This window comes from Anoplolepis gracilipes, chromosome 16 (assembly GCF_047496725.1).
Source record: "Anoplolepis gracilipes chromosome 16, ASM4749672v1, whole genome shotgun sequence".
Lineage (NCBI taxonomy): Eukaryota > Metazoa > Arthropoda > Insecta > Hymenoptera > Formicidae > Anoplolepis > Anoplolepis gracilipes.
In genome coordinates, this window is record NC_132985.1 from 8273498 (window position 1) to 8299181 (window position 25684).

At 37.8% G+C, this 25684-nt stretch overlaps 1 protein-coding gene across 2 annotated transcripts in view; it reads left to right on the plus strand.

Annotated features, from left to right (window-relative positions):
• Positions 1–25684, plus strand: part of LOC140674553 (odorant receptor 4-like) — a 154510-nt gene that overhangs the window by 50032 nt on the left and 78794 nt on the right. For both annotated transcript variants that reach the window (XM_072908164.1, XM_072908165.1), the window contains exon 4: positions 18546–18645. In XM_072908164.1, coding sequence (XP_072764265.1) covers positions 18546–18645 — 100 coding nt within the window. The remainder of the gene's footprint in view (positions 1–18545; positions 18646–25684) is intronic.

The following is a 25684-nucleotide window of genomic DNA, read 5'->3' on the forward strand; positions in this document are numbered from 1 at the left end:
GAAGAGAGATATTTAAGATGGGTTCTGGGAGTAGATGTTAGGACACCAGGTTATATGGTGAGAGAAGAATTGCAGAGGGAGAAACTGAGGGTGAGAGCGGGAAGAAGAGCATGGGGTTTCGAGAGGAGGTTGAGGGAGGGAAAGGGTGGGGAGTTGGCAAGAAGATGCATGGAGGAAATGAGGGATAGGAGTAAGACAGGGGAAGTGGGCTCGAAATGGGAAGAGGAAAGAGAGGGTTTTTTCAAGAGTAGAGGGATAAAAGTCGAAGAAATGAAGGAGAAGGAGGAGAGGGGGGAGGATTGGTACAAGGGAATAGAGGATAGGGAGAGAGGAACAGAGGAAGGAAAGAAGGGGAAAGATGGAGGAGGCGAAATTCAATAGATGGTACAAGGAAGTGAAGGGGGAAGGGATACCGGGGTATCTGAAAAAGGGTTGGGGGGAGAACAGATGGAGAAGGGTTACGAGATTTATATTGGAGGGCGAAATGAGGGAGAGTAAATACTGGGAAGAGGAGGAGAAAAGACGATGCAGAATATGCGAAGGGGAGACGGAAACAAGGGAGCACGTGTGGGAGGGATGTAGGGAGTGGAAGATGGGAGGTGGAAGTTGGCAGGATAACGTGAGATGGGTGTTAAGAGAGGAAGGAGAGGGAGAGGGATGAATGAGGGAAATTGAAAGGGAGAGGGGTATAGGGGGGAGGTTGAAATGAGAGAGAATGAAAGAGGGGGAGAGAGTGAGAATGAATGGTGGAAGAGAAGAGAGAGTGATACGGGGTGCTGAGAATAGGCAAAGAGAAAGATGAAGGAATCAGGCAAGAGGAAGCGGAAGTCCGACAGGGAGAGATGTGTGTGTGTGTATAAGGGGGGGAGCCAAGGGGGTTGCCCACGGCCGCAGACCCCCAGGATAGATTAAGTTAGTGATAAATTAGGTTAAGTTAATTGTAAAATTAATGTAAGAGTTGAGATCCCTAAGGGGAATCAAATAAAGATCTATCTATAAGATCTTAGATCTTATTTTTAAAATGTTTTCTGATAACTCTCGAAAACTGAAATATTTCTTTCATTTTTAATAGCGTGAGTGTGGAAATTGACAGAACGAAACAAGATTGAAAACGAATCTAAAGTTTTAAATATTGATATCATGACATCTAATACGTTAAAGATACTTGAAGAAATTAAAATCAATGATGATAAAATTGACATTGAAGATCCGGAAACATGGAAGGAAGGCCACGCATTCATTACTTACATATTAAAAAATCAGCCAAATCAAGACATAGATATACTAGATTTTTCAACCTCGCTTATCGCTGGAGCTACTTAAAATAGATATGCAAGAAAATGTTTGTTTTTTAAAAAATTAAAAAATATGGAAGTTCGAAAACGAGATTGGATATATTCTCGAACAAGCGGGAAAATATTTTGTATATATTGCAAGCTTTTTGGTGATAAAGAAAATCGCTTCTGCAAAGGATTTAAAGACTGGAAACATAAAGAGAGAAGAATTGCTCATCACGAGATATCTTCTTCTTATCAAAAATCAGCTGGATTGTTCTTGACAAGATCTAAAATTGAAGGACGTATAGATATAACTCTCGAAATACAATTGGTCAAAGAAAAAAATTATTGGTGTATAGTGTTAAAAAGAATTTTTTCTGTGGTAAGATGTTTTAGCTTCACGTGGATTGGCTTTCCGTGGTAGTAATAAGCAATTTTTTAATTCTCGCAATGGAAATTTCCTTGGAACTTTGGAGCTATTAGTGGAATACGACGATTTTTTAAAGGTCCATATTGCACAGCATGGAAACAAAGGAAAGGACACGTTTCATATCTATCGAATACAATCTGCGATGAATTTATCGAGATCTCAGGAGAACACGTTAGAAAATCTATTGTTATTATTCACGAATTAAAAAATGCGAAATATTTTTCTATAATTGTCGACTCAACGCCAGATATCGAAAATGTTGACCAATTAACTATTATGATTCGATATGTTTCTGTCAATAGTTGTCCTGTAGAACGTTTTTTAGTATTTTTATCAAATGTTGGACATAAAGAAGAGCAAACGGGTATCGCAGTTTTGAAAACTTTGGAAGATTTAAATATTGATTTTCAAAACTGCAGAAGTCAATCATACGACAACGCTGCAAATATGTCTGGGTGTTATAATGGATTGCAGGCATGGCTCGCAAAAAGAAAACAAATTTGCTTTCTATTTTCTTTGCGCAACGCATTCCTTAAATCTAATTGGAAACTGCGGAGTTGATTGTTATCCAGAAGCCACCAGATTTTTTTTATTTGTGCAAAATATATGTATTTTTTTCTGGATCACTAGCTAGATGGGAGATTATGAGAAGACACTTATTGACATCGGACTCTAATCTAGTACCAAAAAGACTAAGTGAGACTCGTTGGTCAGCCAGAGCGGACGCTATAAAAGCTTTGTCTCAAGAATATAATTGTTTTCGAAATGCGTTAGAAGAACTTATAATTGACAGCAGTCAAAAGCAAACAACTAGAATAGAAGCACAATTTTTGGTTAACTGATTGAATAAGCTTGAAATTGCGATTATTTGTAAAATTTGGAATGATATTTTACAAAAATTCAACGCTACAAATAAAAGTTTGCAAAATATTAATATTGATTTGGAAACGTGGTAAAATTGTATAATTCTTTAAAGGATTATCTCTTAAATCTTAGAACAACGGAATACTTTCTGGATTTTGAAAAAAGAGGCAGAAAAAAATCTGGCTGTGAGGAGTATTCCAAAAGTAATCGTAAAAGAAAGCGCCACTTTGATGAAGGTGCAGAAGCTGAGACTGTTTTCGATACTAGAGATTACAATGAAAATCAAAGTTTACTTTCCAATTTTGGACAACCTTATCAATGCCCTAGAAAAAAGAGCGGCAAGCTATAAATATTATTCAGAAACATTTGGATTTCTAAATAAGCTACAACTTTACTTTGAATTTGGAAATGATCAACTAAGAGTTTGCGCGAAAAATTTAGTAAAAATGTATAATTGCAATTTGGAGGACGAATTTATTGAAGAAATCATTCAATTTAGATATTTTATCCAGAATAAAGAATTTCCTTCCACTTCCAGTATCCTATTTAAAATTAATACAGAAAAATAAAATTCAAGCCACTTTTCCAAATATCGAAGTGGCAATAAGAATATATTTTTGCCTAGCCTTAACAAACAGTAGCAGTGAACGATCATTTTCGGCATTGAAGAGAGTAAAAAATGCTTTTAAGTCAACATTAGGTCAAGAAAAGCTAAATAACCTTTCTATTTTAAACATTGAATCGAAGTTTTCAGCTAAAATAAACTTCGATAATATAATACAAATATTTGCAGAAAAAAAGTCGAAAAGTACATTTATAACAAAATGTTTCATTTTTTAATTATTCATCTGTTCTTAAATGTTTTAAAAGTTTAATAAATATTAAAAATGTTATTTAATTATATGCTGTTTATTTATTTGGGGAAGGAGGGAGCTAGATTGGGGCGCTCAAAGATCACAAGCCCCTGGGCGCAATTTTTATAAACGCGGCTCTGACTGTAACCGATTGCGTAAATTTATATATGTATCTCCGTGATGAGATTGTGAGAGGTCCTTTCATCGGCCGTCGGACGCTGACTTATTTGAACGACTATCTCCGTGGTCTCGGCAGAATCTTGCTGCTTAAAATCCATGAAAAGAGCATATTTAAAGTGCGACATAATAACGTCAATAAATCTATTCCTATCGCCGACGATTTCCAAACGATAACAAGCTACCTCGTCTTTCAGCTGTTTCAACGTTTTTTGTTCAGGCGTGAACAATCCATCTCGATAAATTCTCGCACACTACAAGTCCTTAATCAGTCTTTAGTCAGTTGTACTAGAACAATCTCTAGTTACAATTAATGCGGTCAGTGCTAAATATAATGTTTGCATTGCTGAATTTTGAACAATATCTGCATTAAGGAATTACACCACCTTGATACTTTCAAAAAATCTAATTTTTTTTGCTTAAAATATTCCTTACAGTCTTAAAAATGATATATAATAGACCTGACTTCGAAATCGCAAAGGAAAATGATGTATCGAGTGAGTATAGTGAAACACGTCACCGTGTTGCGCTACGTCGTGTAAGTGGCTTATTGAAAGAGCCTGTTACCTGCAAAGGGACATTTATTCTTATGAATTTTTTTTGTACCTGTAGATGGCTCGCCAAAATTTTGACCGTTATTTTATACACGAGGTCAGTTGTAAAACGAACAGACGTCAAACGACGCTCAGCGTCAAAAATTGTTACGAAAAACTTTAAACGCGTTTTTCTCGAAACAGCATTTTTCGAAACGACGGGTAGTATAACTTCGCCAATTTTTATCCGATCGACTTGAATTTTTATCTAGATCTTTATTTCAACATTATCTAGGACTATATGTAGGATTTTTGCGATATCTTAAAAATTCTCGCCGCTATCACTTTATTTCATTCAAATTTTTGAAGCTAAAAATGACTTTTCTTTTCAAATCATTGCTATTTTAACAAAAATATATTTCTCAAAACGGCTACGTACATCCCTAGTTTTGAATATGTAGAAAATAAATATTTTTGTTTTTTTGTTCTCAGACTAACCACTGCTGAGTAATCGTGCCCGCCGTTTTGCATGTCGATCAAAACCACAAAAAGATAGCCATCACGCGCTTAATTTTTATATTAAACACTTTAAAAAATATTTTTTATATTCTTCAATATACTCATAATAAACACCAAAAAAGAATTTTTCCTTGTACAGTATAGTTTTTTTTAAAATTCTTAAAAATGCTTTAAAATTTGAGGCTCCAAGGTGGTGTAACCCCTTAAACAGATGATAATATGAATAAAATGTAAATAAATAAATAAAAAGACCAAAACTTATTTTGTTACTTTTTTTGCAATTTTTTCAAAATAGAGCAAAAACGAGCAAATCTCTAAAGGACATTTTAATTTCCCCTACATGCTTCCGAAGTTTTGCTATTTAAATGGGGGATACTCTGTATGTAAATAGATATAAATGAATTTTCAGGATGATAAAATAAAAATATGTTATTTATAAACATGATAAGATATACTAGGCAATGAGAGCCATGCGCGGATGTTGATGCGTAAAGAAACTGCGTAAAGAAATTAAATTCTTTTCATGAAAGAATTTTTAATTGGTGCACAGAGCACATATATTTAGATTCTCATTTTTTGAGACCTCTAAAAAACCTCTCTATACCCCCCTAAAGAGATGTAGACGAGAAAAAATATCGGGGCGAAGTCGCTGAATCGGGAATTGAACCCGAGTCTTTCGCTTGCCGGGCGACTGCTCTTACCACTAAGCTATTCAGCCCCACACCGATACTTCTCTCGTCTATTTGTTTTTATAAACCTATTGATAGATAAACCGAAGAACGCGATTTTTCAGCCCCGCGTGAATTTAATAATTTGAAAATATATAAGGCTCCAATATTTACAAACATGATAAGATATACTAGGCAATGAAAGCCATACGCGGATGTTGATGCGTAAAGAAACTGCGTAAAGAATCTGCGTAAAGAAACTGCGTAAAGAAATTAAATTCTTTTCATGAAAGAATTTTTAATTGGTGCACAGAGCACATATATTTAGATTCTCATTTTTTGAGACCTCTAAAAAACCCCTCTATACCCCCCTAAAGAGATGTAGACGAGAAAAAATATCGGGGCGAAGTCGCTGAATCGGGAATTGAACCCGTTATTTATAACTTGATAATGTTATGTCCAGATCCAGAGAAAGGATGAGTCAGAAGGAAGAGCGTAACAGATAACTTTCGAGACCGTACGGATCGGGATGTAGGTCTCGAGTTGAACGAATTATCAGGCTCAAAAAATAAGTCGACGATAATGAATATCGCTCTGAACTATTATTTTGAACATTTGTTTGAACGGTCCTTTTCGGTAAAGGAAATTAATCCTTGTTACGCGGAGTAGGACCGAGTGCGATCTTTCGGTTGGTATGAGAGAGAGAAATTATGAATGCTCTTTAATTTTTTAGAAATTTATTTATATATCCTATTATATAATTTTGAAAAAGATTATATACGATTGGTACTAAATTTAATTACAATTTTTATATATGTATACTACTCTCCATAAGTTTGGAAACACTTTATATTTTACAGATAAACAGTTGTATGATAGATCTATGCAGGTTTTTGATATACAATAAATATATTATACATATACGACAACAAATGTTTCCACCTAGAACACTTGGAACATTTATACATGCCGAAAATATATTGGTGATTATTTCGTAATATCGGAGCGCTCGAAATTGCATTTCGCGTGCTGATCTGTTATAGTACATATTCTGCTATAACTAAAGCTAGTACACTATATTAGATGTAGTGGCGCGTGTAATGTGTGCGCGAATTATAACTACATGTCAGAGTGATAAGAAGTCATTTGTAAATGCAATTTAATTTAAGTTTTTGTAAAATTGATAAAATTAATCACAATCACTGAAAATGACCCCGACGCGCCAGATTCCGTATGAATCACGACTCAAAATAATCAATATAATTAGTAAATAAACATTTACACACAAATAAATCGATTTTATTATATATTTCCTTATATTAAAAATTGTTATAGACTGTTTCCAAACTTATGGAGGGTAGTGTATATGTATATATAATTATAATTAGCTAGTGCGTGTGAATGTGTGTCTGTGTGTGTGTGAGTGGGTAAAAGGAGAGGAAACATTAGGATTGTTGATAATTATTAGGATATTCCGGACCTCAAACTCTTCGAGGATTTCAGTGATGAGATCTCAAAGGTTCTGCAAGAAAATGGAAGTTACCGATGAAGAACGTACAGGAGATGGAGGTGGACGAGGAGGAGGTGTCGAGAGGGGAGACTTATATGCTCGAGAACGCAAGAATTGTGGTCAGTTCTTTCTTTTTCATAATTTCACGAGGCGGAGATCGGCGTCTGGGCAGTACTGACTCATTCCAACGAGTACATATATAACTGCGTTTTTTAAGCAACGATCGGCGGATCGGAAAATTGGACACTGAACAAATTTATTGGAAGTTAATGAAAAAAAAGAAAAGAAAAGAAAAACAAACAGGGAAAAGAACAAAACAAAACTTGTGTGGACTTACTGCTGTATGGAGTCTCGTATATCAGAATTCAGGAAGATGTGTCAGTGGCGGCCGTTAATAGCTTCCCTAGAGAACGAGTTCTTGAAGTAGGTGCGATAAACTGTGAATTCTCACTGTCATTGTCTAATGACCATCGAATTTTAACCGATTGATTTTGACGGACTGACGAACTGACAGATTGCTAGATTGACTGCCTCCCGAAAAGTCTCCCATTTTATATTTTTGGAGTAAGATTGTCCCATGTGATTCTGAGTCATGTTATTTTTCTATGGTCTCTTGTTGTGCCTCCGGGAGGGGACACAGAATTTTACGGAATCGCGCCGGGATGTCGGAGATACAGCAGGCAGTTGCCTCCCTTTATTTTAATGATTTTTATTTTCTTGGAACTATTTTCTTTATTTTATTATAATAAATGACAGTCTAATTAAAATCATTGGTATGATATTTTGTTACTGTTCCTATTGTACGTTATTACACTCGCGCTTACTATCGGTTAGAGTAGGAGAGCGGTATCTCGTGTTTATACCGTCATATCTGTCTCCTTATCTCAGGCGCGCGTGGCTCTCTTATTCGCGACTGTCCGTGTATTATGTATCTCTCGATCTATTTAATGACTGCCCGTGACGATTACTCGTTAAGATCTAATCAACGACTGCCCGTCGCTTCATCGCGGCGGGTGCTGTTCTTCCCTCCGAACTGCATGGGTTTTCGGAGGGGATCCCTTAGCAACATGACCAAATATGGTTATGTTGCTGAATTTGCGAGTTCGCGTTTTAGTGCAGGCGAGGAAGTTCAAAGTCGAATTTCCTCGCTTGTACTTTTTGCAATTCGGCGACACCTTTCCGGTGCGTCTCCGAGAGCGCTTTCTGATCTCGTGTTCGCGCTCGGTCTCGGGCGCGCGTGGCTCGCTGCGTCAACGGCTCGCGCGATTATCGCTTCGGTCGCGATGCATTCCTGCATCAATTCGAATCGCTTTCCTTATAATTATATATGTATATATATATATATATATATATATATATATATATATATTCATTTATTAATTATATAGCCTTTTCTGGGGCTATAACATCCCTCCCCCGTTGGAAAAGAAAACGGAGGTACGACGTTTTCTGTTTTAAAGAATTTATCTCTTTTTCTTAAGTCTTAAGTTTCCCAATATATATATACTATATGTTTTCTTTTATATTATTTTCTTATTCTAGTTTACAGTTTTGTTTGTTTTTCGCATTTATAATATTTAAATATAATCGTTTTTCTTATCTAAAATCGCATGCTTAGGCTACGTTTTAATATTGGTTTCAGGAGTCGATCGATTGGTTCGGATCGCTCTTCGTCGTATATCCTAATTAATGGTCGCTTTCCTCTTTTATTTTTGTTTTTTATGACTATGTAAAGTACAATTAATATTATTATTATTGTTATCGTGATTGTTCCGCTTGTCGCCATTGGATATACGAATTGTTTTTTCGCAAAGAAATTTTGTTCGTTACTTTTTAAATCGTTGTCTATTTCTTCTAATTGTAATTTTAGTTTTGTCAGTTCTATTCAGTGTTGACCTATGTCTTGTATTGTGTCATTATCGTGTGTTATCGTGTTGCGTTCTCGTACCAGTGTCAAGTTATATTCAGGTAGGTACGTTTCTATATCCGTTTCATAGATTGTTTGTTTCGTCTGTATAGTCATGTCTGGAGTTATTAATTTGCATTTTCCTTTCAGTGTAATTTTTTCCAGTGTTTTTAATCACTGTTTTGTATTCTTGTCGTTTGTTATATTGTATTGTTAATTGTTGTTCTGTAGCGGTCGAGTAAAGCCATGTTTGTGGCTATTGTAATGCGATCCATGTAATACGCATTGATATAATGTATTTCGTCTTACAGTTGTTACGTTGACGCTGCTGTGTATAAATTTGTATTTCGCATGGTGCATTTACTCTATATGTCGGTGTCACATGTTCACATGTATATTGTGAGTTAATGTTAATACAATCTTTTAAATCTTTTTCTGTTACTATAACGTATGTTAGTTTTTCTTTATCTACCGCAATTATTTTATTGTTAATTTCTGTTACTGCGAATACATTGTTATAACTGAATACAGGTAACACAATTACATTCATTATGGTATAGCTCGGTTGCGCAATTAATGGGAAGATTAGAATGGTATAAATAATTGCTTTATCGCTGAATGCGCTTATTTTCGCGTATTTTTCTATAGTAAGCCAATCTTCGGTTGTACTTGAAAAGGGAAGTATCTTCCTTGTGGCAACTGCTGTGTTACTTCCTTTAAATGTGTTATTATGCTATCTATCGGTATTAATCTCGGATGCATTGCTCCGTTTTTTATGTATGTTAGATATTCTATAATGTTATCCGCGTCGCGTATTAACTCTGTTATTACTGCGGTAATTATGGTAAAGTGTTCGTTTATCTCGCTGCGTTCTATATACTCATTTACTCGTTTCTGTAAGAGGTATTCGTTACGTTGTATTGTATTTTTAATTTTATCGATATGCCCGATAGTCGTATTTATTATTTTAATTTGGTTTTGTACGGCATGCTGTATTGTCTGTTGACCGTTTTCTAATATGTTTAGTTGTTCGTTAATTCGTTTTTCGTCGTTAACGTCCATTGTGCCAAATAATGACTTTGCTAAGGAACTTATTCCGTCTATGAGTCCTCGTCGTTTATTTGTCTGTTTTTTATATATCGTTTTAATTTGTATCATGACATTTTTTAAATATTTTGCTTCTCTTTTTGTTAGAATGTCTAGGTTCATGCATGTATCTCGAAGATAATGGGTGTGAAATTTCATAGTTTCGCATAATTTTTTGGTCTGTTTTAGATATTCGTTTATTTGCTCGTATCTTTCGTCTAAGTTTGATAAGTCTAATTTTATTACTAGTTTCCAGTTTTCTTTTACGTAGTGGATATGTCCGATTTCTTCGAAGAATAATTCTGGATTATGTTTAAATTCTTGTATCTGGCATGAGAGATTCGTTTCGTCGTCTTTCGTGTGACCTTTGCTGATCCAGCAGGCAAATGTCCTGTAATATCATATTATATTTCATTTTATTATAGTTTATCTCTTGGGTATCGCTCGCCTTCTCTGACTTCGCGGGGTTCGCACTAATCCAGCGGGAGATATACGGTAATATTATAATGTCGTTAGTTTAGTCTTTTAACGGCTTTCGTATAGAGCGGATCAGTACGATGCAGGCTTTTTGTGATCACTGGTGCCTTCCTGTTTGTTGTGAGTGTGCTGGATATCGGTTATCATCCCGATATCTGCAGGAAGTATTTTTCGGGACATCTACCGGTTGTGGGTCTACCGCTTCCGGTGGACCCAGTAGTGCGGGTGCGACGCGCCATTCTTCGGAGTTCCCGGGTCGCAGAGGGCATTATGTCCCGCGTTACGTTCAGCGATCCGGGCACCCGCTTTGTGCGGGCTGTTGTTCCCGCCATGGGTTCTCTACATCCCTTCTGCTTGGAGCTGCAGTGGTATCAGGACCAGGTGAAGTTTGTCGAATTGGCTTTTCGCCGGGCGGAGGAGAGCACGGATCCTTGAAGGAGGTAAGTACTAGTATTTTATATATAGCTTGAGCTTATTTACATGTAAGCGGGTGCTTTTCCTTCCTTTTTTTACCGTATAATTGATATCTGAATGCTTTTCAATTATTGTGTACGGTCCGATCCGTAGGGATTCGAGTTTTTTCGATCGTCCGCGTCGTAGCGTTTCATCGTATATGAGTACCTTATCGCCGATTTTAAACTTGGTTACCTTCGCGGTTCGATCGTAGTGTTCCTTTGATTTCAGTTTTTTCTCTGTGATATTATCTTTTGCAACTTGATTCGTGGGGCGTAGTCTTTCTTTTAGCTCTTGCGGGTAGTCGTCATAGTTGTATGTCGGTTGTGGTGGTTTCGTCAATGCTGTCGGTATTTTGGCTTGGTGCCCGTATACTAACTCGAAGGGCGTGTAGCTGTATGTGGCGTAGTATTATAGGTGAACATCACGAACGGAATCCATTCGTCCCAGTCAGTCTGATCATTATTAATATAATGTCAAAGGTATTCTGTTAATGTTCTGTGCGATCGTTCTAACGCGCCGTTACTTTAATCCAAAAGGCATTCGGTTGAACTCGTAATGTCCATACGGAGTTGAAAAAGCAGTTTTAGGTTTGTCCTTTTCGGCCATTGGTATTTGATGATATCTAGACGCTAGATCTAATGATGAGGAGGACTTTGCGTTTCCCAGCTGGTCCAGTATATCCGTAATATTAGGCAGAGGGAAGGAATCGTCGATCATCAAGTCGTTGAGCTTTCGAAAGTCTATAATTATTAGAAGTTTTGGTTTATCTGATACGTTGGTCTTTTTTGCTACTACTAATAGCGGAGCATTCCATTGACTCGCGCTGGTACGAATTATTCCGTCTTCCAGCATTTGTTGCACTTGTTTATTTACTTCCGTCTTATGTTTCTCCGGAAGGCGATACGGCCTTACATTTACCGTTGAGGCGTCTACGCGCGTATTTATCTCGTGCGCTACCGTCGCAGTGCACGACAGTGGTTCTCCATTCAGGTGAAATATGTCGCTATATTCACATATCCTTGAGAGTGCCTGTCGTTCTTCAGAGTTGAGATGTTGTGTTCGCAACAATTGTCAGATGCGCTCGTTACGTGGGGTATTTTTATCGTCCGTCCCCACGGCTATTGTATAGATACCGTACGGGTTATCTTTATCAATGTCGTCTATAATTACAACAGGTGTACGTATCTCAATAGTCTCGTCTGTTGTGTTGATAACGCTGATTGAGCAGAGAAAGTTTTTCGGTTCTACCAGACATCTTCCTATATATATTCCAGGGGTGGTTTCTCTCGCTCGTACTATTCCCGTTTCGTTTCGATTAGTCGCGGCTTGCACGATCGTTTCACTGCGCGGTTTCAAAATAATTTTATTATATGGTCGCATCTTGAGTACATCCGTACCGATTTTTAACTCTTTATTTTTGTAATCGCAGGATACCTTTTACTTCTTTAGGAAATCGATTCCTAGTATCCCGTCGTATTCCATGGGGAAGTCGTCTTTTACTACGTAAATTGCATGTTTAATGTCTTGTCCTGTTAGATTAATTGTTGCATGCATCTTCCCTATTGTATATATTTTGTGTCCGGTTATTCCTATTAACGCTAATTTTTTATTGTATATCAATGTTTCTCCTTTTAAATGCTTTACTTTTATTAACGATATGATCGCACCGAAATCGTATAGCATGTTTATGCGCTCTGTCTTCGTTTCGCGTATGGACATCGTTACGACGTCGAGTCCCTGTTTATCTCGCGTCTGTCGTACGTGTGTCACCTGATATTCCAACGCGCGCTTGGTCTTGCTATCGCTTCTCTCTTCTTCGTCGTTACTACGATCGGAGTCGAAACTCTTTCCTCGTGTCTTATAACGCGTTCTCTTTGAATTATTCTGAATATCGTTCGATTTATTCGTGTTACTCGGGTTTTTCCGATCCTGTGGTTTTCCTTGTGGTCAGCCGTTTAAAGACCAACACTCGTCACGATTATGTCCGCGCTTTTTACAGTATTTGCAAAATTTTTCCACTACATTGACGCGTGGTTTTTCGGGTTTCGGTAGAGCGTATCTGCTCGTTCGACAATCCCGTCCATAATGTCCGGTCTTGCCGCATTTAAAACAGGTCGCATTAGTATCTCGAGGCGGTCGCGAGTAAATCGAGTCGAGTTTATTTTTATTTTGATAACTGTTTGTTCTCCCATCGGCTTGATAAGTTTTTCTTCCGAGTTCGCGCCGTTTATCACCTCTTGCAATATCGAGAAGCGTTATGACCGTACGAGTACTTTCAAGTCGTCGCATAGTCCGATTAGATAATTAATTAACGCTTGGTCTCTGATAGTTTGCTGCATCGTACGTTTTTGTTCTAGAGTATGCTCTTTTCCTTCGGTCATAGAATCATATAATTTCATAGCTACTAGATCGACACGCTGTCCAAACGCGTAGGCGGTTTAGCTTGTTTTTTGTTTTAACGAATTAAACTCGATTTGCAAGTGTATCGTGCTTCGTTTCGTCTGATAACATGCTTCAAGTTGCGCCCGAAATTCATCGAAAGTGCGTATATCGCGCGTTTCAAAATCTTGTCGCGCTCTTCCGCGTAACTTTGTATATAATATCGCCTGCATAAGAGATTCTTTGTCTGCCGGATTGGTATTTTGTATCGCGTATGTGCATGAATTTAAGAAACCTTGTAACTTGTGTCGCGACATTCCGTCAAATTTCGGAATCATTTGTCTCGCTTCCTTTAACGTCAGGAAATTTGGTGCTAGGCTACGTCGGTTTCTAATGTCGCGATTGGTCCGTCCGTAATATATGCTTTCGGAAAGTTCTCGGCGGCTTATATTTTGATCGCGTTGCTGTAGTTGAGCTACTTGTTCCGATAAGAATTGTATTGCGTAGCGCATTTCTCTTAGCATTGCGGATGTAGAGTCGTTTGTCAATTCTTCTCGCGGTTGTATCGGTTGATTAATTGTTTGTCGCATTCGTGCGATCTCGTCGTTTACCGCGTCATTAGACACGTTTACGGAAGTAGACGCGCGGGGATTTTGAGCTTCGGCCATCTCGCGCGTAGATTTCTTCGGGATCAAAAATCTCGCTCTCGTAATATGTCATTGAAAATTCTCGCCGGAGTGATACCTGGCTTGGCGTTCGACTAATATATGGTCTCGTTCGTCTAGTTGTGTTGTGTAAATCGTCAGTGGGGTCAGTCGGATTATTTTCAATAAGACTCGCGTCGAAACTCGTAAACGGAAATTCGCGTTCTGTTATAACATTGCTCGGCAGCTCTGTGTTGCTATCGCTCGAGTATCGAGTTTCGAGGTTGCGTCGGACACTATCGCGTATGTCTCGGAGCGCTTCTACTGCTACACTCGCGGGACTTAATTCGCAATATTTTATAGCTCGATTTGCTTGTTCGCTAAACAGCCACGACTTATTTGCTATCGGTTTCGATACGTTTCTTCCTTCCGATACGTTTCTTCCTTCCGACATTCATGCAAATTTAATTAAAATTAATTTAGTTCGGACTTACAGTAGTAGTATCGCTCGCATATTCGCTCGCTCGGTTTCGCTGACGCTGCGTCCTTCGCTCGGCGGCGATGCGTCGTCGATGGAGTTGTCGTAGGTCGAGCGGCTTGGCGGTTTACGTCCTTGCTCCAATCCTGCGATGCTCTGTTTATCTCGTAGTCCGTAGTCGTCTGCTCTGCACGTGGTTTTTCCTTGGCTTCTTTGTGTCCGTCAGTGTTTGTTAACTTCCTGATGTGCCTGCCTGTTTATGCACCTTTTATTTTATTGCAGGACTTGCACGACGGTCGAGGTGCCAATTCTCAAAGATCCACCAGGGATTTTCCCAGGATCCCACCGCTGCCACCAAATTTGTTGTGCCTCCGGGAGGGGGCAAAGGATTTTACGGGATTGTGCCGGGATGCCGGCAATACAGCGGGCAGTTGCCGTTGGAGGCAACTGCCGGCGCCTTACTGTGCTTGCAGAAATATTTAAATCCATGTTACGTAATACTGTATCGGCTGCATTAAATGGATTTTGATCGATTGTTCGAATAATTTCTGCATTTTGTTACAGTGTTGCTTTTTGTGGACGAGCGTTATTTTTTCGGTGATTTTTTAAATTATTTATACCACCTTCTTCATACTTTCTTATCCATAATAAGACTGTTCTCCGATCGATGTCCATAATTCGCGCAATTTCAGAAGCATTGTGTCCAGCTTGATGCAATCCAATAATTTGGCCTCTGTTATATAAAATTTTTTATTAAATTATTTTATTTTATTATTTAATCATAATTAATCAATATTTTATTATTATGTAATAAAATATTATATTATAATGTATATTATTTATATTTACTAATATATTAATGTTATTAATATATTAATATATTCGGTCGAAACGTGAGCTACTCGTTAGATCCTTTGAGACAACGTGGTCAATTTTCTAATAACCAACAAAATAATGCGTGAACATTTAGAGACTTGTCAAATATATCTCGATATATGACCAAATTCAGTGAGCAGGCATTAATGACGCCCTGTGTACGTTATTACACTCGCGCTTACTATCGGTTAGAGTAGGAGAGCGGTATCTCGTATTTATACCGTCATATCTGTCTCCTTAGGCGCGCGTGGCTCTCTTATTCGCGACTGTCCGTGTAATTATGTATCTCTCGATCTATTTAATGACTGCCCGTGACGATTACTCGTTAGGATCTAATCAACGACTGCCCGTCGCTTCATCGCGGCGGGTGCTGTTCTTCCCTCCGAACTGCATGGGTTTTCGGAGGGGATCCCTTAGCAACATGACCAAATATGGTTATGTTGCTGAATTTGCGAGTTCGCGTTTTAGTGCAGGCGAGGAAGTTCAAAGCTGAATTTCCTCGCTTGTATTTTTTGCAATTCAGCGACACCTTTCCGGTGCGTCTCCGAGAGCGCTTTCCGGTCTCGTGTTCGCGCTCGGTTTCGAGCGCGCGTGGCTCGCTGCGTCAGCGGCTCGCGCAATTATCGCTTTGGTCGCGATGCATTCCTGCATCAATTCGAGTCGCTTTCCTTATAATTATATATGTGTATATATATATATATATATATATATTTATTTATTAATTATATAGCCTTTTCTGGTGCTATAACACTCTGCTGAGAGTTTTATCGTTTTTGAATATTGTCAGAAACCTATTTTTTGTTTTTCAGTGCTTCAGTTGTTCGAAAACTTGTTATCGTTTTTATTATTCAGAAGGTGATTTTTGTCTGTGGGAAGACTTGGTATTAGATATGTTATTGTATTTTCCAATAGATTAGAGTCTGCCTTTTTTCTGTTTTTTTATGTGATAATAAATTTTTATTGCGCGTTCAGTAATTATTGCGACTCCGCAGGAGTCGTCGAGTCAGGATGTCTTAATGATTGTCATTTTATAGGTGGTTAATCTTGGAACTCCGCGGAAGGAAGGAATCGTGTAGTCGGGACGACGTAACAATATTTAATGAACCACAGCACAGCACAGCACGGCACCTTTATTACAATGAGAGAATAGCGTGATCTACGATTAAAAATTAAGTCCGTTATGCGGTCAGGATGATTAAAAATATATGTTATTTTTGTTACTTGGATCGCATTTGATAGACGAGTCGATATCGATTAGGAACTGGAACGATCAACCTCCTGAAAACTTCGAAACACCCAAGTTGCGCATGCAATCCGCTGTTACATAATACGTCAACCTGTCGCTGTGGGAACAGTTCTGTAAACCTGGTGTTCGCTAAAATATCTTACAATATTTATCCTTAATATCTAAAGTTTAATACATTAAATTTTCTTATTACATCTGCTTCCAGCGCTTCGGCTCTTATTTGTTTCTTTATTTTCTCATTCAATACTTATAAAGGAATTTCTTGAACTCGAAAATTCTAATTTTAATGCAACTTTACACACATATAGGGGAGACAAATAGATTAATTGAGTGAATATAATTTGTCCACGTTTCGGAATGGCCACTGTTAAATTTGATCACGTTGGAATTGACCACGTTCGGAATGCCCACGTTCAAAGTGGACACGTTCAGAATGGCCACGTTCGTTTTGTGCACGTTCAGAATGGACACGTTTGTTTTGCTTACGTTCAGAGTAGACAAGTTTGTTTTGCTCACATTTGAACGCTCATTTCGAACGTAATCAAATCGAACGTGTCTATTTTGAACGTGAGCAAATCAAACTTCGTGCAATATTTTTTGAGGCCGTTTCGAATGTGGACAAAACAAACTTCATGCAGTATTTCTTGTGTCCACTCCGAACGTGGTCATTCTGAACGTGGCCAATTTCAATATGATAAAATTTAACGGTGGCCATTACGAACGTGGGACGCTCTCAGATGAATTTAGAAGTTTCACTTGTTTCTCAAAAACGATATCAAGGGATAAAACCATCCTTTATAAATATATATTAAATTATTCAAGATGTCAAATAAAATTATTCGAGATAACAAAAAATATTTCATAAAAAAGTTTTATATTAAAAACACTTTGGAACGGCGCGCTGTTACTATGAGTCTCCGGGCCGTTTAACTGCCTTGGTTCTAAGATTCGGCACCTCATCGCGCACGTTATGGACCTTCTCTATTACGCACACGCTGCGTCCATCACGCACAATGTTTTCCACTGTGCGCGTCGCATAGCGTGAAGGAGATCGAATTATCGAGCACTGGCCGGGATTAGAGTTTACAAATTCCAATTAAGCTTTTAATTCTTTTCTAATCTTAATTACTTCGGATAAACTTCCGAAAAATCCACAACGCCGATTTGTTTGAAACTACGTGTACTTACGTATTTTGACATGCTGATTATGAATATAATAGTGAAAATTGGCGCAACTTTCACTTTCATGGTGAAAACCATAAAAGGCCAAAAATTGACGTTTTTTGGGTTTATTTTATCAAATAGTAGAAAATTAAAAAAATGTTTTAAACAAAAGTTGTAGATTTCTTCGAATATATATACGATTCCACATGGGTTTGCAACTTTCCACGCAAAGCGAGGTCATATATTGGGACTTCTATGCAGTACTGTCAGCTTTTGTAGTTTCCACACTCTCAAGTTTTGTTATACTTTTTATGTGGGAGGGCATGGAGGCGGGGCGAAGCCTCTCACAGCAGGGCAGAACCCACTGCATCCGTGTATACATTTTTTCACCTACACAGCAATTAGTTTGAGATATATCTTTAACTGTAATTTTCTCGAAAACTATCGTACGGTAAAAATGAATACGACATAAAATGCATATTTCGAAGAGATCTACAACTTTTGTTTAAAACATTTTTTGAATTTTTTTCACTATTTGATAAAATAAACTCTAAAAACGTCAATTTTCGACGATTTTTTATGGTTTCCACCATGAAAATGAAACTTGCGGCAATTTTCACTATCATATTCGTAATCAGCACGTCAAAATACATAAGTATACGTAATTTTAAAAAAATTTGAGTTGTGGGCTTTTCGGAAGTACACCCATCACTTCCAATTAGCCTGAAAGTGATTTACGTATAGTCTAACAAATATAAATGTGTGTAATAAAACTGAGTATAATTGCAAATTAAAGGAATAAAAATCCAATACTTTAACGTGTTGTATCTCAGAAACTGTACCTCAGAAGAAGAGTTCAATGTGATTCAAAGTACACTTAATTTATAATTCTATCTACTATAATATACATATCTGAAAATCAAAGTGATCGATGATTTAATTTTTTCGCAACTTTTGCTGAATTGTTAATTTTAGTGTCTACATGACATGAAATTTTTCAGAATGGGGAAATTAATAGAAAAAGCATTTAGCATAACACTGCTGGCTCATCTTTTTGGAGCTACTTCCCTGGTGTGCATTCTTGGTTATCAAATTTTGACGGTAAGTCAAGTGATGATAGAAAAACATGAGAATACATTCATTATATCAGTGAAGTGTTTTAAACATACAGTCTTCATTTTAATGAGTTTTTTACAACTTTAGAATCTTTTTAAAGCTCTAAACTCCTTTTTTTCATATTTAAATATAAGAAACAAAAAAAAATTTTTTGCATACATGTCAAATTAAATATTTATATTTTCATTATTATTCCTGAATGATTTACATAATTTTTGCGCTAATTATCTAATACGATCCGCATTTTAAACATCTACATTAAGTGCCTTGCTATTTGTAATAAGTATTACTGTATACATTAAGTGTTAATGTATACATTATAATAAGTGTTAATTATTTGTTTCTCAGTTAATTATTTTACTTGAGATATTTTCTTTTACGAATTTATACTGAGTATAAAATATTTATATGTTCCGATCTCGCATGATAACTATCAGAATGCAAGAGTTCACTTGGACAACGTACAGTTGGACACAATAAACGATGCACAAACGATGAATATTGTGTTCAATTGCATTTGGGCAATTGGATACAATTCATTGCGCATTTATTTAGACACAGCCCAATTAGACACAGTATCTTTTACATACAGTCTATACAGGGTGTCCGAAAATTCGCGCAACACCCTTTAAGGGAAGGTAGAGAGTGTTATTCTGAACAGAAAAGTCCTGTATCATTTTGCGATTTTCTCAATATTTAAGAAAATATTAATTGTAAAAGATCAGCCAATAAAGTGCCGCGAGAAGCTCGCGGCGCGAAGACGCTTTCCACTGTCACTTGATACTGGGAGCGCTTTATGTGTGCGAGCGGCATTATGTGTGTAATTCTTTCGGTTGTCATAGCGAAGCGCTCCTCTCACTGCTTCGTCGCGGGCCTATATATATATATATATATATATATATATATACAAAATGGCCGGTAATAATCGCTCCACTTCTCTAGAGCTGATAAAGTAAGTCAAACTGAACATAAAAGTCCTCTACCAATTAAAAACGCTCAGTGTTTGAGCGTGTGCCGCATATAGTGCTCAACATACGCTGAACGTTTTTAATTAATATTTTCATAATTATTGCAAAAATCGCAAAATGGTAGAGGACTTTTATATTCAGTTTGACTTGCACTATCAACTCTAGAGAGAGGGGGACTTACTACTGGATTATTACCGAACACTTTGTATATACAGAGTGTACAAAAAGTATCGAGATGGTACAATATCTCGAAGGAATGAGGTATTAGAAAAAAATATTTTAGACAAAAGTTGTATAGTTTTGAGAGGGCCATAAAATAGCACCATTGGTTTGACCTTGGATAGTCATTTAAAGGTCACGTGAAGGTCACCTTTAATTTCTTAAATGGAACTTACTATTTTTTATTATACATTCTTGTAGCTTACCTCGACAACTTTCCAAAACACTATAATAAAATATTTTTTTATTAAGTATTTTTCGAGTTATGAGACTTGAAAGTTCCAATATTTTGACATCAAATACGAAATATCTCGTAAAATATTAATTTTTTAATTATCGTATTTTAATACTTTTTAGCACATAATAATCATAAAAAAATACATTGTTGTTTCTTTTAAAAAATCGAAAAATTAATATTTTACGAGATATTTTGTATTTGTTGTCAAAATATTGGAACTTTCAAACCTCATAACTCGAAAAATACTTCACGAAAAAACATTTGATTATAGTGTTTTGGAAAGCTCTCGAGGTAAGCTGCAAGAATATGCAATAATATATAGGGTATCCCATTTAAAAAAAATTAAACATGATCTTCATGTGACCTTCAAATAACTATCCAAGGTCAAACCAATGGTACCATTTTATGGCCTCCTCGAAACTATACAACTTTTGTCTGAAACATTTTTTTCTAATACCCCATTTCTTCGAGATATTGTACCGTCCCGGTCCTTTTTGTACACTCTGTATATACGGTGTTCTAAAACAACCTTCTGCCCGCAAAATGACGTATTCCTGACACAATTCTAAGACAATTTTTTCTTTACCAAATTTTGATTTGAAGCGTAGTTTTTAAGTTATAAGCAAAAATAGTTAGTAAATCACGCATCGAGTAAAGAAGACAGGCAAGAGCGGTGCGGCGCGTCGCGAGCGCGAGCGCAGCTGACCTTCCGACGGGTGATTACCACTGCATGAATCGCTAACTATTTTATCTTATAACATAAAATTATGCTTTAAATAAAATTTTTGTAAAGAAGAAAATGTTTTACAATTAAAATTACGTCAAGACATACATGTTCCTTAAAATAACGTTATTTTAATATCTAACCAAAAGTTGTTCCGGATTGCCGTCGGACGTTGCGATCAGCTGATTGCTACGCGATGTGTGTATGGTGGAGTACGTGCGTAAAAGAAAGGGAGAGAGAGAGAGGGGAGGAGAGAAAGAGAGAGAGAGAGAGAGAGAGAGAGAGAGAGAGAGAGAGAAAGAGAGAGAGCAGAAGAAAGCATATAAGTAAGGGCAAAAGAAAAATGAAATTGACAATAAGGTAGTAGCGAGTAATTAGAAAAAGCAAATGAAACGTATAATCGAGAGAAAAAAGTACGAAACTACATTTATATGTGTGTGTACACGTGTTCCTCTCGCATTTATTTATGCTCGTTTTTCTTTCTCGCTTTTTTTCCTTTCTGTAGTTATATGGATTTGTCTTGTATATATTTTTGCAATGTAATTTGACGTTTTTTTAGAATTAAAAAAATTGAAATTATATATATATATATATCGCTCTGTTGTCAGCTCTTGGCGTCTCATAATATTATTATTTTAAAAGTTTAGCAGCTGTATGTACAAAGTATGACTACCCCGTGGAAGGAATTGCATGAAAGATTGTAAATAAATTTTTAAAAATGCGTTTCATAGTATAATAAAGCTAATTTCGGTTCACAAAAATTTGCATTTTTACGCGTTCGAGATCGAAGCACGAAAGTGAAACAGATTGTAGCGCTGCCTATGGCGACATGCGGCAACTAAATTACAACTCTGTTTTTTAAATTTTCGTCTTTTACTTACAAATCGATTACCTCGTCGTATGTTTCTATACGTATTTTAATCGTAGAAAAGGATTTTTCATTCTATGTAACTAATAAAAATATTTCGGTGCAGAAGTAAAATAATCGATCTGTCGGTAAAAAAGAACGGTCCAGCATCCCCTTAAGAAAAAAAGGCGAAACGCGCGTATAATATTAAATTATTATTTTCTAAATTAGCGCATTCACATACAATGCAAATGCTTCGATTAATCGCAAGACATAGCATCTCGTGGATCTCGCATCAATCACGTTCGGCAACGCCGCGTGATTGTATCATCGCATTGCGTCGCGTCGGCGTCGGTGTCGCCACAGTCTGTTGTCATAGACTATTGTCGTCCGCAATAAATAATGCGCTTTCTTTGCATTTAACGCGTTTTTAAAGTAATTTTCAATAATTAATCGGTAATTGTGATTGAGTGTTGTGATTAATAAATAATTTTCGATCAAGTCTGAGAGAGTTTTCTCTTAGAATTTACCTTGAAAATCATGGTAATTGTGCGACAATATGACATGAAAAGAATTTTATGAGAATTTCTCTGATTAATATTTATCACATTAAAAATATTAAAATAAAAAATGTTTGATTAATTTTACTAAACTGCATAGTAAAATTAATTAAACATTTCATATTTTATTATTGTGATTGTTACGTGAGAGGACTTGTGTTCCGTTGCGTATGTGAACGCCTTTATTTTACTTGGGCTCAAAACTTAAGTATTAATGTTTCAGGAAGAAGGTTTTTGTATAAGTAAATGTATCTATTTGTTTAGTCATAGTAAGCGGTGTTTGTAGTTTCAATTCTCCCGCGCTCTCATGCGCTGTTAGTCTACATGCCCTCTAATGCTCCTTGGTGTGTGGAGATGTTGTTGCGCGCGGCGCTCTGACGGGCGCGAGTCTGTCTCGTATGGGGTTTTGTATGTGCAACTCAATTGAGATAACGTGTCATATTACGATAGCTTTTCTTCTCAGTACTCATTAACACAAATTATCCATTGGGATTATCGACCCTGGCATTACATTTGGGTCCACAAGTGAGAGGAGGTGCCTCTCACTAGCTGTGAGTGTTTTGTGAAATCCGGGACTGGAAATTACTGGCAGTGCCTTGTGAGATCCAGGGCGGCCATTGCAGTCTTAACCTTGTGAGATCCAAGGCGGCCGTTGCAGTCCGATCCTTCTGGGATCTGGGCGCACAGTGGTTTGAGTGGCCAGCTGGAGTTCTAGTTTGGATGTCACACACCTGTTGAGAGCGCAGGCTTCTTTGTGCAAGAGTGGCAATACTATTGAGAGCAATAGTTTTGGTAGCATTATTATATGAGGCCTGCGAACTGTTGGAGTCAGGGTCTTATTCGCATGAGCATGTTTATCCTACTGAGATCATGGACAGTCCTTTAATGTGTTGACATTGAGGAGTGGAGCGACCAACTGGCTCGTTTTAATGTATGGGAGTGCCATAGTCTTGCCAGTAAGTTGATAGTTGGCCTGGGATGCTCAGGCTGTGTATCTATACAAGCATCTATCGTACAAACTTTTGGTTGTTACCTCACTTAATCTTTCTTCTTTGTTTGTTAATTTGGTCAATTTACTTTAAATAATATCCTTTTGTGAGGCCATATGCATATGTTTTAAATATAATGTGTTTTGGAATGACACAATGACTAGTCAGTGCCTTTTATGTTTAGTTTTGCATTACATACATATGTGTGTTGTTTTCTCTACTGACAACCAGTCCTTGGTGTGTTTTATTTCGACTTTTTTCTTGTGGTTTGACGCAATACTATTAAATACATATATTTTTCAAAACTGAATATACACTTTTTCGATTAACTCGTGAGAATAACGGTCACAATCAAATAACAATCAAGTAATTCAAACGGGAAATTCAAATATTCATTTTAAATAAAAAGGCGTGGTAAAAACTTAAATCGTAACAAAAGAATAATATGCATAGCGTGTACAGTAATAGATATTATTATTTTATCGTGATAAATGTTGTTTCATATACCGAGTTTTTACGTGAATATCGTGAACCCGATCATATGCGTCGTGTCACCTCTTCTGACAGTTCTCAACGCCGTGAGTTCTTTCTGCCGCATCACGATGTTATTCGCAAAACTAGCAACCAAAGTCAGAGTTGTATTTAATGGATCTCAAAAAACAAACCTCGGCTTCTCACTGAATGATACTCTCGGACATCGGACCAAACTTCAAATGGAGCTTACGGACATTCTTCTCCGCTGGCGCCGTCATCAACATGTCTTTGCTGCCGATATTGAAAAAATATATCGCCAAATTCGCATCCACGAAGAAAACTGGCCGCTTCAAAAAATTCTCTGGCGAAATTCTCAACAAGAAAACGTGCAAGAATACTCTCTGTGTACCATGACTTACGGTCTCGCCTGTGCTCCGTATCTCGCGCTACGCTGCTTGCAACAGCTCGCTCTTGAATCCGACGCTTCCCTCGCGCTCGCTGCTGACATACTCCGCCGCGACACGTACATCGACAACATTCTCTCTAGAACAGCAGACATCTCTTAAACACGGGCACAAATTCGACAGCTCAACCAAGTCCTTATGGCGGACGGCTTTACTCTCAGAAAGTGGATCGCAAACGACTCAGACATTAGCCGATATTCCATGTCAACATCAAGAATTGTTACCGAAGCTTCTAATCAACGATCGAACTACATCACACCCTCGGCATAAAATGGGATCAAAAATCGGATATCTTCGTTTTCTTAGCACCACCAATTCCGACATCTAGTTCCATCACAAAACGACCTATGCTTTCGTTTATCGCACGGATATTTGACCCACTCGGGTAGCTTGCTCCGATTGTCATCATTGCTAAAATCTTTATACAAGAACTGTGAACCATCCGACTTGACTGGGACGAAGAACTTCCCGACGATCTTCAATTTTGTTGGTCTCAATTCAAGCATCAGATTGAAAACGTGAATACAATTTCTATTTTCCTCGTTGGTTTGGGACAACACCTCCGTTCTCGCGTGCGAGATTCACGGATTGTCAGATGTATCTCAAACTGCTCTCGCCGCGGTCGTCTATATTCGTGTTTTTAGCGAGCTCGATGACGCTCGTGTCACGCTCGTCAGTGCTAAAGCTAAGGTAGCCCCTCTCAAACGCATGACGATCCCACAACTTGAGCTATCAGCTGCCGTTCTTCTCGTTCGCCAGATCCTACGCCTTCGTGATGTTCTCGATCTTCAGCAAGTCTCCACCCATCTTTGGACTGACTCTACGATTGCTCTCACATGGATCAAAAGTCATTTCTCTTGGTGGAAAGATTTCGTTCGCAATCGAGTGTTATTCATCCAGGAACTCTCAAACTCTCGCTGGCATCACATTCCGGGAAAAGAGAATCCAGCAAACTTAGCCTCTCGAGGAATCTCTACTCAACATCTCCAGCAGCAGCACTTATGGTGGAACGGACCTCAATGGCTCCGCACTCACTCAACATCGTGGCCGTCTTCTTCTCCAACGTGCAATCTAACGGAAGATCTTGAAGAGCGCGCAACGATCTGCTCTACTGCCATCGAGAAAACAGGATCCGACCTCTGGGATTTCATCGAGAGATACTCCTCTCTCACGTCTCTTCTATGCACCACCGCATGGCTCCTGCGTGCTCGCGACAGGTTCCGCACTCAAGTTGTCGTTCACCCTCACGAAGCCTTCCTCATGCCAGCTGAACTGGAGTCTGCACTCCTATAGGTCAGGCTCACACAGCCTACTTTTCATCAGAGATTCGAATGTTGCAGACCAACAAGTCAACCAGTCGGCTCCTACGGCTCTCCCCGACTCTCGACAACGAGCTTCTACGAATACGTGGACGGCTTCATCACTCGCCCTCGACTTTTCAACCAAACATCCGCTCATTCTGCCGCGCGACTCCCGTCTAACAACTCTCATCATCGACTATCATCATCGATGCAGTCTTCATGGTGGGCTACACCTCACTC